At 33.7% G+C, this 14,383-nt stretch overlaps 1 protein-coding gene across 1 annotated transcript in view; it reads left to right on the forward strand.

The window, feature by feature from the left end:
* Window positions 1–14,383, forward strand: part of TBK1 (TANK binding kinase 1) — a 37,689-nt gene that overhangs the window by 4,468 nt on the left and 18,838 nt on the right. Inside the window, exons 3-7 of the mRNA XM_039865908.1 lie at window positions 1,228–1,368; window positions 4,514–4,643; window positions 6,672–6,853; window positions 11,136–11,296; window positions 13,914–14,024. Coding sequence (XP_039721842.1) covers window positions 1,228–1,368; window positions 4,514–4,643; window positions 6,672–6,853; window positions 11,136–11,296; window positions 13,914–14,024 — 725 coding nt within the window. The remainder of the gene's footprint in view (window positions 1–1,227; window positions 1,369–4,513; window positions 4,644–6,671; window positions 6,854–11,135; window positions 11,297–13,913; window positions 14,025–14,383) is intronic.

The following is a 14,383-nucleotide window of genomic DNA, read 5'->3' on the forward strand; positions in this document are numbered from 1 at the left end:
ATGGTCTCTGAATAGGGTCTTGAAGAGCGAGATTGCGAAGTAGTTAAATGGTTTAAGAAAAATATCATGAGTTTCTGGGGTGAGGGGAGGATGGTGATGGCTATAAGAGGAGACTCTGTGGAAAGCTGGGCAGAGGGCTTCAAAGCAGAAACAGCACGGTGACCCTGACAGAGAGCCATGAAATATCTTTAGGAAGCAGGTTCTTGAACCCCAAGATCAAAGAGGAAATGATCTTTTCACTTGCTCCAGGGAAGTTCAACCTTGGATTATGAGAAAAACAAGATTAAACTCAAAGAATCTGGACTGACCACGGAGGAGAGGCTTGTAGACTAGAGTGAGTGGAAGGAAGTGGGAGGGTCTGGAAGAGAGCCTTAAAGTAAGGTTAATGTGAAGAACTTAAGAATGGGATGTTTACCTGAACTTCAGCATCTGTTTTGTGCCTCTAAGATTCCCTCTCAACTAGAGCTGTGCATTGTAATTCTGTGTATGATCTACAGTGTGTCATGAGAGAGAGGGGTGCTGCAGGTATAGCAGAATGAAAAAGAAATGCCTTCGATACTCTAGAAATGGTCTGTGGACATCAGTCTGCCCTAATCATCTAGGCGAAGTTGCTGCGACTTGCCCAGGACAGTGGTGCCATCCAACGACGAGAGTCTACTTTAACCTTACTCTTGAGCTCCTACTTCTGTACACACATATACACTGTACACACATATACACAGACACATTATTGCAACTAGGGAATATTTCTTAAAAGTTAATTGTATATCTTTGAGATTCTTACGAAAAATTTCATGTGGAATGTAGTTTTCAATTTCTCTTTATCTGTTTTGATTAATTTAAATTTATTAGGCCCTGAAGAAACTCTTGTAGATTTCACTTTCTGTTTCTCATCTAAAATATACTTTCACATTTGCTACTATTAACAGAGCTCTTCTGACTTGTAAGTGCCTATCTTGCCACTTGTATCGTAGTGGAAGCTTTATAATATGAAAGAAAAGAGTTTTTTCTATATTCCAAAGCATACAATTCAAAAGGAGTATTGAACAGTTGATTGATTTATTTTAGCTTTAAAAAAAGTCAGGAACTCTAGTACAAATTACCTATGCTTAAAATATTTGGGGCGTTCTGTAAGAAAGATAAATTGCTATAGCTAGTTCTAGTAGTACCTTTTAACCTTCTGTATATTATAGATAAATAAAACCTTTCTCTCTCTTATTTTTTTAGAAAACTGGTGACTTATTTGCTATCAAAGTATTTAATAACATAAGCTTCCTTCGTCCAGTAGATGTTCAAATGAGAGAATTTGAAGTGTTAAAAAAACTCAATCACAAAAATATTGTCAAATTATTTGCAATTGAGGAGGAGGTAAGTAGACAAGTTTCAATTAATCTTGTCATGTTTGTTGTAGTTATTACAGTTCAGGAGAAGTAATTTTAAAAAATGCTTTATAAATAACGAGTTTTAAAAAATGGCGAAATTTAGAGCTCATACAACCAAATAATCTATTCTTAAAGATTCTTGAATAGCTATAACAATGGAAATACAGTATCATGGAATTAGAAAATGGTAAAATGAAAAATAAAAGAGAGCTGACTTAAGATAGATGCCATTTTTATTTATTTTGAGCCCTCTTTTTTAATGTAACAAAGTTATAAATTCCATTTTCAGTACAGTTTTAGGTAAAATCGTATATCACAAGCCTTAGTATGTAATATTTTTATTATAATTTAGTTCCAAAACATTTAATATCCATTATGATGGGTTTATGTATTTTTAAATTTCCAAGCATGGTGTTCTTCTAGTTCCATTTCTGTTATTAATATCTAACAATTGCACTGTGGTCAGAGACTGTGGTATATTTAATAACAACTTCTGAAATTTGTTGAAGCTTGTTTTATACACTACAAAATTATAGGCAGTTTTATAAGTGTTCTGTACACTTATTTGAAAAGAATTTGAATTCTGTAACTGCTGGGTGTAGTGTTCCATACATGCTTAATGGATCAAACTTGTTTTATTCAAATCCGTTGTATCCTTACTGTCTTTTTTTTTTGTCTGCTTAATTTATCAATTACAGAGATAATTGTGTTAAAAATCTTTCAGTTTGATGGTAGATTGTGAATTTCTCTTTGTAATTCTGTCATTTTTGTTTCATATATTTTAAGGTTATATTATATGAATATACAGAGCTTGACTTTTCATATCTCCCTGGCAAATTGAAACTTTCAGCCACACATTAAGGGTCTCATCATTAGCTTAAAAAAATAAAAAATAAATAAAAAAGTATTGAATATAGTTACCAGTATTACTTTAAAAAAACAAATGAAGTTAAATTGATATAATTATTAAAGGCGCAAGGAGAAAGTGAAATAATCGAAAGAAGACTTTGTTAAAGAATAAAAATCTTAGGAACCCAGAGATTAATATATAAAGTCCAGTTGTAAAAGATAGTATTGACTTTTGGAGGAAATGGTGAAAATAAGATTGTCATTAGATAATTATCTAGAAATAATGGAAATAGAAATCTATGTTAATCCCTTTACATGGGTAATCAGTAATATCACACCTTTTGAAAAACAATTTGGCAGTTTTTACTTTTTATAATAGGGATTTTATATTTAGTGATTACTTAAGATGTATTTAGAAATGTAAATTATAATTTTATGCACAAAGGTGTTCATTGCTGCCCTGTTTTAAAGAATAGTTAAATAAGTTAGAATGTGTAATGGATAGTTACCTGGAGTTAGCTACCCTTGAGGTTAAGAGCACAGCCTTCCAGAATGTCAAGTTTGTTCAAGACTACTGACAGTAGCTCAGAGAGAACAATCGCCATGAAACTGTGCTCATTTATACAAAAGGTGCAAGTTTAGGAGTACCAAGGGCCATCTGCACTTCTGGCTGGCTACAAATTGGGGGCTTTGCATGATTACCCTCAGATTTGTTAATTTGCTAGAATGTTGAATGACTCACAGAACTCAGTGAAGCACCATACTTGAAATTACAGTTTTATTATAGCAAAAAGATACAAATTAGGATAAGCCAAAAGAAGAGACCCCATAGGGCAGAATGTCAGAAGGTTCAAAACATGAATCTCCCTTGTCCTCAGGGACACGTAACCTTCCTGACACAGGATATTGCCAACCTTGGAAGCTCACCTAAGCCTTTGGTGTTGAGAGTTTTTATTGGGGCTCAATCACATACTGCCCGTATGGCTGACCTTTAGTCTCCAGCCTTTCCCAGAGGTTCGGGCTAATACCTTTAGTCTCCATTTACTCTAGAAGTTGGAACAAATCTTCATGTCCTAAAACCCCATCATAAATCACATTGTTAAGCTGTCATGTGACTAAAGTCTCCAGACAAAGACACTTCTAGTAGACAGGACATTCCTAAAGCCTAGTGATCACCTCCCAGTAGCCACAGGCAAAAGCCAAACCTTTCTATGGATAAAATTAATCCTTTACTACACAGTGGTTAACAGTAATAAAAGGAGATATTTACCAAAAATTAATCATATGGGAACATGCTTATATATAATGTTATGTGAGAAAATCAGGATTAAAAATATATATATGCAATATGATATACAGATAGATACCTATAATGCGATTTGATATATAGAAAAAAGACTGAAAGAAAGTATACCAAAATATTAGCATAATTATCTCGGAGATGGAACTTTGGGTAGTTCCCAAATTTTCCACCATCAACATATTTCATTATTTAAAAACAAGATTTTAAAAAAAAAATTTTTTATAACTGCACGATAGTAGAGAAATTCAAAATATTTTATAAAAGCGTTTTGGGGCCATTGTATAAAAGGAAGAATGGATAAAAAGTTAGAGATGAACACTGGACTTTAAAACACATATTTATATTTTCAGGTTTCTGAAATGGCAAATGTCGTATAATCAATATGTATATCAAATTTGGTAATATTTCTTTTCATCTATAAAGCTGTTATTAAATTGACATATCTTATAATCAAATGTACATTAAAATCAAGGTTTAAAACAAATCAGCCGCTCAGATGCAAATGAGAAGACTAGAACTTTACTGTGAGAGGGACCACTCAGCTGTTTGGCACCTCTTTGTTTTTAAGGCTGGAACTCTATTTCTTGAAGTAAAAATACTCTTTGTGAGAAAAACTTCAAGTGTTTTAAGAGATTTGTTAGAAGAGCTAATGTCCTAAAGGTACTATTAGGTATTAGAAATTAAAAATAATTTTTAAAGAGCCATTATAACATTGTAACAATGATTTTTGAGTTCAGATTTAGCCAGGTTTCACTGTGGTTTGACTGTCTTCAAATGTAAATCCAATTTTAATAGGAATTTAGAAGCTGTTAATTCTTATATGTGTGCAGTCAACAATTTAACAAATCCCAGGTAAAGTAATTCAAAGTGCCTTCGTTGTTGTAGCAAATCCTATATTTAAATGAAGTCAGATAAATAATGGCATATAAAAACTTATTTTTTATATTGAGTCCCAATCACTGATTTTTTTTTTTTTTAGACAACAACAAGACATAAAGTCCTTATTATGGAATTTTGTCCATGTGGGAGTTTATACACTGTTTTAGAAGAGCCATCTAATGCCTATGGACTACCAGAGTCTGAATTTTTAATTGTTTTGCGAGATGTGGGTACGTTTGTTTATTTATATGATTTTATGTTTATGTATATATGTAATGACATAAGAATTTTTAAATAAATTTTTTACATTCAAAATCAGCTTTATGCAATACTTTCTTAGATATGATGCCAAAAGCATGGTACAAAAGGAAAAATTAGATAAATTGGACTTCATTAACATAAAAAACTTTTGCATTTCAAAGGACAACATCAAGTGAAAAGACAACCCATAGAATGAGAGAAAATATTTGCAAATCATATATCTGATAAGGAATTTTTATTCTGACAACTCAACAGAAAAAGACAAATAATCCAGTTTTAAAAATGGGCAAATTATTTGATAGACATCTCTCTAGAGTAGATATACAACAAGCACATAAAAAGATGCTCAAGATATTTAGGCATTAGGGAAATGAAAATCAAAAACCCCAAAGAGATAGCACTTTACACCCACTATGATGGCTAAAATCAAAAAGACAAAAAAGTTTTGCTAAGGATGTGGAGAAATTGGGACCCTCATACAGCAGGTGGGATTGTAAAATGATATAGCCACTTGGGAAAATAGTCTGGCAGTTCCTCAAAGGTTAAACATAGAATTAACATATGACTTAGCAATTCCATTACTAGGTATTTACCTAAAAGAATTAAAAACTTTCCTCACAAAAACTTATACACCAATATTCATAATAGCCAAAAAATGGAAACAGCCCGAGTGTCCGTCAACTGATAAATAAGCAAAATGTATATCTATACAATAGAATATTATTTAATCATAAAAGGAAAAATAGTGATACATGCTGTAATATGGAGGCACCTCGAAAAATTATGCTAAGAAGCCAGACACAGTAGGGTACAGTATTTATATGATTTTACCTATATAAAATGTCCAGAATAGCAAGTCCACAGAGACAAAGGAGATGAATGGTTGCCAGGGGCTTGAGGGGAGGGCAGAGTTGAGGAGTGACTGCTAATGGTTTGGGGATTTCTTTCTGACATTAGGAAAATGTTGTGAAATTAGTGGTGATGGTTACACACTCTGTGACTGTAACTATATTAAAAACTACTGAATTGTATACTTTAAAAGGATGAATTTTATGATATGTGAATTTCATCTCAATAAAGCTATTATTTTTAAAAAAAGAATATGGCAACCAAAGGGAATTCTATCTTGGAAAAAATGATTAAGGAATGGGAAAAGTCTAGTGATGAAGAAGGTATAAGGTTAGTGGGAATTCTTGAACTTGGCACTGGAAGCAGTATGGAGACCATTTAGGTGAGGATGAAATGAGAAACAATATACTGCAGGCAGCCTCTTTAGTCAGGTAGAAGTTATAGATAATTGCAGACTACTCAAGAGTACTGGTAGCCTTAAGTTTTCATAATTAAGTGTTGACACCCCTAAACTTATTTTCATATGTTACATTTGAACATTCATCTATCAGCTGTCAAGCAAATGTTTCAAACTATCACTCAGTGAAACTACTTATCAGTTAACCAAAACAGCTTCATTTCAGCCACCTTCACTCATTAAAAAAAAAAAGGAAAATGGCCTTTTTAGAAAAGCATATAAGAAATATATTTTTATGGAAACAAGTCTGACACATCTTTCTGTTACCTTTTTATTACTTTATGTATTGAGTCCAGTTTACTTTTTTGTAGGATATTTTCCCCCAAGGTAAATATGAAACTGTGGTGAAAGATTGATATCTTTCTTGGGAATCTATTCATAAGTTCAGGCAGATTGCCCACATGTATGTAACCAAAAGTATTTCAGGAAGTCATATGTTTAAGACCATTTTGTATTTAAGAGAAATTGGACTCCTTAAATCAAATTGACCTTATTCAAAAACTCCTTATGACTCGAACATGATATACGAAATATAATTACTACCTATTCTTTGATTAAAATGACTTTAGACCAATTTATTGAAAAACATATTGAGTAAATATTGAATGAATTATATCGATGAATTTGACACACAGATACACACAAAGATACCTACATTATGATTTCCTTTGTTTTATATTCCTTGTCCAAGTGGGTGGAATGAATCATCTCCGAGAGAACGGCATAGTGCATCGTGATATCAAGCCAGGAAATATCATGCGTGTTATAGGGGAAGATGGACAGTCTGTTTACAAACTCACAGATTTTGGTGCAGCTAGAGAATTAGAAGATGATGAGCAGTTCGTTTCTCTGTATGGCACAGAAGAATATTTGGTAAGTCATCCATCACTAATATTATTTAAAGAAGCTGAATATATTGTAAATATGGGTAACTGGTAAACCAAGTAACTGTTCAGTGTGTTATGTAACTTTTATGATGAAGATGAAATTTTCTGTTTTAATGAATATGATGTGTGATAAGGAATTAGAAATGTTTTTAAGGATGCTGTTATTTTTCTGTTAAAAATTCTTACAAGTTTTCTGACACTCTTAAATTCTTTAATTTTATCAATGCTGTAGATCTGTATTAAAAGAAAAAGCTGTCCGTTTACTCCGGAAGCCTCTAGGCTTCCCTTTTTGTTTACTCCGGAAGCCTCTAGACTTCCATTTTTGGATCAAAGTAGCTACTATATTACAAGCTTGTTATAATAGTTTTCCCTATGGAGCAAAATTCATTATAATTCTGAAGCAGAAGGTTCTATTCAGGGAGGTCAGTTATTGAAAGACAGAAAAGATCATTGTTAGAAACGAAAAACGAAATGCCTTGAAAAGATCTAACTGAAATGTTAGAAAGCTAGAAAAGCTCTGTGGTTGAAATGGTGTATGTAGGTTTGTTTGTGGGAAGTTAGTAAACATTTGAAACACTTAAGAAAATAGATTTACAAGTAAGTACCTTTAACATGTAATCAGAAAGTAATTATAATATATAGCTATCAGTAATTGTTCATGGCTCTGGGTTTTGTCTTAAAAGTCTTAGATTCTGTGACTTTTGTTCCAATTAGATTCTGCCATTGTAATCTGATAAGATGAATAAAATCTAGCCGACCCTGTAGCTTTTCTCAGATTATTCTGAGTCTGGCATGGATTAAAGTGTCTTAAATTGTTTTCCTGTCAATATATAACCCCAAATTAATCTGTAGTTATATTCAAGAATCTTTTAATAGGAGTACCTAAAATGGATTACATTTATTTATCCAACAAATATTTATGGAGTGCCTACTATATATTCCAGGCACTGTTCTAGCCACTGAGACTTCAATAGTGAACCAACATGTACATGTTTCCTCTTCTTATGGAACCCACATTCTAGTGGAGAAAATTGATGGTTAATAAGTAAACAAGTAAATTCAGATGATTGAAATGTTGGGAAGACAATAAAGTAAGATAAAGAGTGACTAGCAGAAGAAAGATAGCTAAGGAAAGCCTTCTTTCAAACCTAAGTGAACTGACACTCAAATAATAAAAAGAAGCAAGCCATGCAAAGATTTGGTGGAAGAGAATTACAAGTAGAGGGAACAGCAACTGTGAAGGCCTAGAAATAAGAGTGACCATGTTTGAAAAACAGAAGAGATGGTAGTTTGGCTGTCATTTAGTGAGTGAAGGGGCAGGTGGTAGAAGTTGGAGAAGTATGCAGAGGACAGCCAGATCACACAGGCCAGTGGTTGCAACCCTGTATGATCACTCCCCTTTTTTTATAATGTTTTATAACATTCCTTTCAGTATCTTGAAATGAAATTATTAGATAATATAATCAACTTGCATACCTAATTAAAAGTATAGCATAATATCTTAATAATAATATAAAGGAAAATATTTATAATAAAATCATAGGTATTTAATATGTAGAAGTTTAGGAACCACTTCAATGGCAAACGTTATCAGAAGCTTGCATCTATACATAATATCACTTTCAATGCAAGTACAGTGATAACTTGCGTGTTGTATTAGTGAGTCACACATTACAAGTGGTGGTGGTGTCACTGACATGATTTTCCAAAGCAGTTGAATAATTCTTGGTTGTTTCTAATTAACGTGGCTTTACAGATAGCTGCATTCTTATAGCTACAAAAATACTTTAGGTGTATATAAAATGGAGTTAGATCATTGTAAACAGACTTCTCACTTGCACAAATATCAAGCAGGATATTCAGAAGTCGTACAGGATGTGAGAAGCTTATTTTTCAGAACTGTCCCATATTTAGCAGGATGTCTTTAGTCTCTGCTTACTAAATACCAGTAGCCCTTCCCAGTTACTGCAATGACGAGACCATTGATCCTGTGCCAACTTTCATGAAGTTGATCCCCCATTACCAACTATTAATCTTTCATATATCCTCCTAAGATCACAGTTTAGCTTTTGCTTCTAACAGCCTTAACATAGGAAGAACAAAACATTAAATAGAGAATCTCCCAAGTCCATGCTGTACTCTAGGCTGAAATTTTACTCTAATCTTTTTCCTACTTCAGATGATGCCCAGTGCTGTTTTCATATGCAGTGCACCAGAAGTTATCAAATGAGTTAAACAATAGCCTGAAGCTTAGCAATCTAGAAATCTTTCCACATTTAAATGAAAACTTTTCTCGTTTTGGAATTCCCAGGCTAGATGTTAAATCTTCTCCCCTTTGTGTGTTAACATCCAAAGAAAACACCAACATTCTTTCTTCTGCCATTTTTAATATGGTATCTTAATTATATAATCTGAGAACTTTGCAGTAGCTTCATCCTTATGCTCCTATTCCAGATGCAGAGGCCCAGGCCCAGTAATAGCAAGCCCTAGACAAGCACAAGTAGTACATTAAGGAGAGAGCCAGTGGGCACACAGATGTCAGACTAGCATGTGTCAAGCCACTATCAGTCATTCATTCCCTCGGGAATACCTTCCAATTGTACCAGTTAGATAGTATTGTACCTTTTGAGGTACAATATCTCCTAGAATTTCTGTATCTTCTCTTCCTAGGTTGGTGGCCTTACGTTCTGGAAGATATCAGGCATGTTCTGTCACTCTTGGCCTAGTCACAGTACCATTTATACACTAAGTACCAGCTGTCAGGTCAAAGGTCTGGCTAGCACTTCTTTGGACGATAGTTACTTTATGTGCTGTGCCACAGAACCAGCGAAACCACTTAGATGCCAAGTATCTGGTAGACATATGTTTGGACACTCACTTCCAAAGCCTCATGCTTATCACCTCTTCTGATTTCTCATTAAAATGTATTTCCTAAGAGTCCCACTCCACGCCCCCCCCCCAAATTCAGAGATTATGGCCCTTTGGGTATCAGATTCATAGATTGCATCATCTTTTAGAAGCATCCTCCCAGCAGTGTTACATGCATTGATTCCCAGTATCTCGGGCACAGCCAAATAACAGTGTCATAAGGCATTGTTTTCATTTGGGATCATTGGGTAATGACTCCTCTTTTGTCCAGAGTATACTCTTGTAGCTTTACCTTCCAAGAATTATCAGGTTCCAGTCCATAACTTCCATAAAGGCAAATGTCCAAAGGCTAATAAGCATGTTTGACTGACCCTTGGTTGTTCTCTGCAGAGCTGAATGTCCAACAGAATCTGTCTGGATCTGTAAGCTCATAACAATGTCCTATAAGACCCATTTGTTCTCTGCAACTGTAGCATAGTGTCTTCTGTGCTTAAAGGACATGTGTTCAACACCAGACCAGCTACTTGTCTGGGTTGCTAGATCTCCAATGAATCCTAGCAGGCTAGTCTTCTGAGTTAAGCAACTGGATAGATGGTGGTACTATTTACTTAGAAGATAAACATTGGAAGGAAATAAGTTTGAATGGGGAGACCAAGAATCTATTTGAATATGTTAGATTTGAGCTACCTTTTAGACATTCAAGAAAACAGTAGGTTATATGAATCTAGAGCTCAAGGCAGGAGATAGTTTGGGGACTTAAAGAATATACATAATTTTTAATGCCATAGACCTGAGTGGGAGATGAGGAAATAAGGCAGTTCTAAGTGTAGACAGCTGTTTTGTAAAGCTGTGCTGTAATGGGAAGCAGAAGGGGTTATGGTGTCAAATTGGGCAGGGGGGAGGTTGTTTTGTTTTTTCAAATGGGAGATCCTGAAGTATGTGTGTAAGCTAAAAGAAATAATCCAACAGAGAGGGGGAAATTGACGTGTAGAATAAAAGGGGCAATTGTAGGAAATGATTTCTGGAATTGGTGAGACAATATCATGGTCTTCACCACACAGCTGGAAAAGGTTACTTTGATTAGAGCAGTTCCATTGTAACTAGAAAGTAGGCCTAGAGTCTGGACACAAATTCAGGTAGGTTAGTGTTTGATAAAAGGTATAAGCAAGAGTTTATTTCATTACTTCCATTTCTTCAAAGTATAAAGTCAGGTCATCAAAACTGAGGGTCAGACGAGGTGGTGTTGGAGGTTTGAGGAGAGAGAGACATGAAATAGTCTCCTCAGATTGGGAAAGTTAAATTATCAGGAAAATATGATAGAATTTCCACGTATTATTGAATACCTATTTTGTAGTATTCACATAGAACACAAATTAGTAGTTTTTTCATCTTTTTTTAAGCATCCTGATATGTATGAGAGAGCAGTGCTAAGAAAAGATCACCAGAAGAAATATGGAGCAACAGTTGATCTTTGGAGCATTGGGGTAACGTTTTACCACGCAGCTACTGGATCACTGCCATTTAGACCATTTGAAGGGCCACGTAGGAATAAGGAAGTGATGTAAGTGGTTTTGTCATCTAAAATTAGAAACAATTTTTAAAATGTATCTGTATCTTATTTTGTTTAGCCATCATTTCTGATATTTTAAGCTATTTGCTTTTTAAAAAGAATGCAGCCTTATAAAAGTGTATAGGCATAATTTTTCATATTGTGTTTAAATATCTTAAATATAAATGGCATCCAGTCTTTAGTCCATCATTAAAAATATACTGCCTTCTGGATTTTATTTCAGCACACTGTTTATTTGTCTTCATGTATTTATTAGGGTTTTTTTTTATATAACCGAAAAAAAAAAAAAAGTACATCTATAGAGTACTAGAACCATTACCAGATCTAAAAGAAATACAATTCTTAGCTTGAACTTTTACCATTTCAAAAATAACATTTAATGTAACTAACTTTTTTCCTAGTGTTGCAGTTATGGTACAAAGACCGAATACATTTACTAGTACATTATACATTTATGTACCGCCATAATTATTAGGAAATAATCACTGCATATAAAGCCACTATTGTAATCCAAATAATGGAGAAAAAGAGAGATGGAGTTCTGGATGTGAAATCTATTATAAACTTTATCCATACATTGACTACACACCTTTTTACCTTAAAAGATATTAGAGAATGACCTTGCTTCATGAGAAACAGCCAACCCATGTACACACATATAAAACTATGAGGTTATGAATACTTTTTAGTTTAGTGAATGATTTGGGGCACAGCCTAATGTGTCCAACCATTCTTTTAGATCTTAACATTTCTCTCAGACCTTTATATATTTGACTCTGCTTTTTATAAGCAAACATGACTTAACAATCACAACTGTAAAAATACAGTCTTTAATCTCATCTCAGAAAATTGATGGTTTGCTGGTTTGAAGAAGTAAAACCAATTCAGCCGATGCGATGACTTTTGCTAAAACCTGGATATCTCAATGTTTTCCGGCAAGGACAGTATACATGTTCATGAGAAGAAGACATCCATTACTGTACTGATAATCTGGGTGCAGCATCATCTTGAGCCTGCTTTACAGCAGTGCCCTTTTTTATAAAATCTCTTCGTTGATGAAGGCTGAGAATCATTTTGTGTTTTCTCTTTAACCATAAATTATATCTAGCAGTTAATCATGCTTTCATTGTCATAGATGTTTTAAATCAATACCAGCATTTTTTGCTGCACTAAAAATGGATTAAAGTGGATACTCTCTAATAAAGGAAACATATGACTCATAAGCACCTAGGAATACCTGATGATTTTGTCTGACCACCATGTAGTCAGATACACGGAAGAATTTATTTATTTATTAGTACAGAAACTTAACTTTTTATGAGCACTGATGCTAATGAATGATCAGAAGTGCTTGAAGTAGTAGTAATGTCTTTTTTACTTTACTAATGAACGATGCATTTATCTCACATAGCAGCATTGATCCTTTTGCATCTCATTTACATGTAGTGAATGTGTTTATGTCTGAATCTTATCAAAATTAGTTAAGCTTTTTCAAGAATTTGTAAGCATTCCTTTAAGAATTCTGCCATTAATTCTATTCACTTCTCTTCTCTTGCATTAATTTCACATATCTCTGCTTATTCCTCCACAGTCAGATCCTTCTTCTGTGACTGCAACACACATTAATTTCCTTCTTTTCTGGAAAAAAAAATTCTTAAGGCAGAAATCCTAACTGCCTGTACTGAGGAAGCAGCAAGTGGTCCAAATCAGTTGTACTGGTTTGTTTTACTTTTTTAAAAAAATATATATTGATTTGCTCAGAGCACATTTATGTAGACATTGAACAAAAAGAAAATTATGCCAGAAATAATATCTATAAACTTAAATAAGATTTCACTATGTTATGCTTTATATTTTCATCAAGGTAAAAGTATTCTTGAAGGCATGAAGCTCTTAATCCTCTCCTACTTTTAGGTTTTGTTTAGAAAAAGTGTCAGAACCTAAAAGGCTGCTTTTGTTGACTTGTTACATCATTATAGTGTTCTTGTATATTTGCTTCCCCATCTAGCTCTTTATTCAGTTCATTTTTGTTTTTTATCACGATCAAGAATCAAATTAAATTTGACTTTTAATTTTGGTACACACACCTATTCCTGTATGTGTGTGTATTTTTTCAATTAAAGAATCTTTCTGATACTGCGCCATGTATAGTTTTATCCTTTTTGTTAAAGTATGCTGCTGTTCACTTTGCAGTAATTTCATAGTCCAGTTGACTGTGCCTTTGGATAATATGGATGAATGAGATTTAGGTTATTTTTTTCGTGGTTTAGAGACATTCTGTAGCATAACTTTTTGTGTTTGCTTGATTTTTTCAGATGGAAAAATTAATATTTTTGTTGTGAACATCAAGATGCTGTTATATTGCACTCTGAGCTCCCAAATAAAAATTAATTATGGCATATATATAATAATCATACAACCACTATTCTACTTCAGTCAGTCACATTCAAAATTATGTTGATTGTTTTGTGGATCCTGTGAACATCAATCACAAAGTTTCATCTAGTAGATAATTGTGGGTGCACCTGAGGAAATACTTTTGCAAAGCCTATTAATAGGCTATGTAATAATGAACTGCTTATTTTGTTTTCCATTTATTCCTCCCCAGGTATAAAATAATTACTGGAAAGCCGTCTGGTGCAATATCTGGAGTACAGAAAGCAGAAAATGGACCAATCGACTGGAGTGGAGACATGCCTGTTTCTTGTAGTCTTTCTCGGTAAGTATAGTATACCCAGCTCTCTCCTTTTGCACTTTGATGTTTGGAATCTTTGTTGACTAAAATCACAAATACTTAAGTGTACTTTTTTGTTCGTTTGCTTACTTTATTAGATGTTATTAAAGCATATGCTTTGATTTGTGATTTTTGTCTTTGTAGCAATGTAAAGATTGATTATAAACATAATATAATATATAAATAATTTTGCTAGATCTCTATTAGGACACAGGGCATACATTTTTGAGATTGCTAATCACTGGTCTTGGAATTCTGTCCAGTGTGGGGATCTAGCTTAGGACCTTGGTATCTTTTGTACTGACCTTCATGTTGACTGAACACAAATAGTGGTATAGATAGGA

Source organism: Pteropus medius, unplaced genomic scaffold (assembly GCF_902729225.1).
Source record: "Pteropus medius unplaced genomic scaffold, Ma_sr-lr_union100, whole genome shotgun sequence".
NCBI classification, from domain to species: domain Eukaryota; kingdom Metazoa; phylum Chordata; class Mammalia; order Chiroptera; family Pteropodidae; genus Pteropus; species Pteropus medius.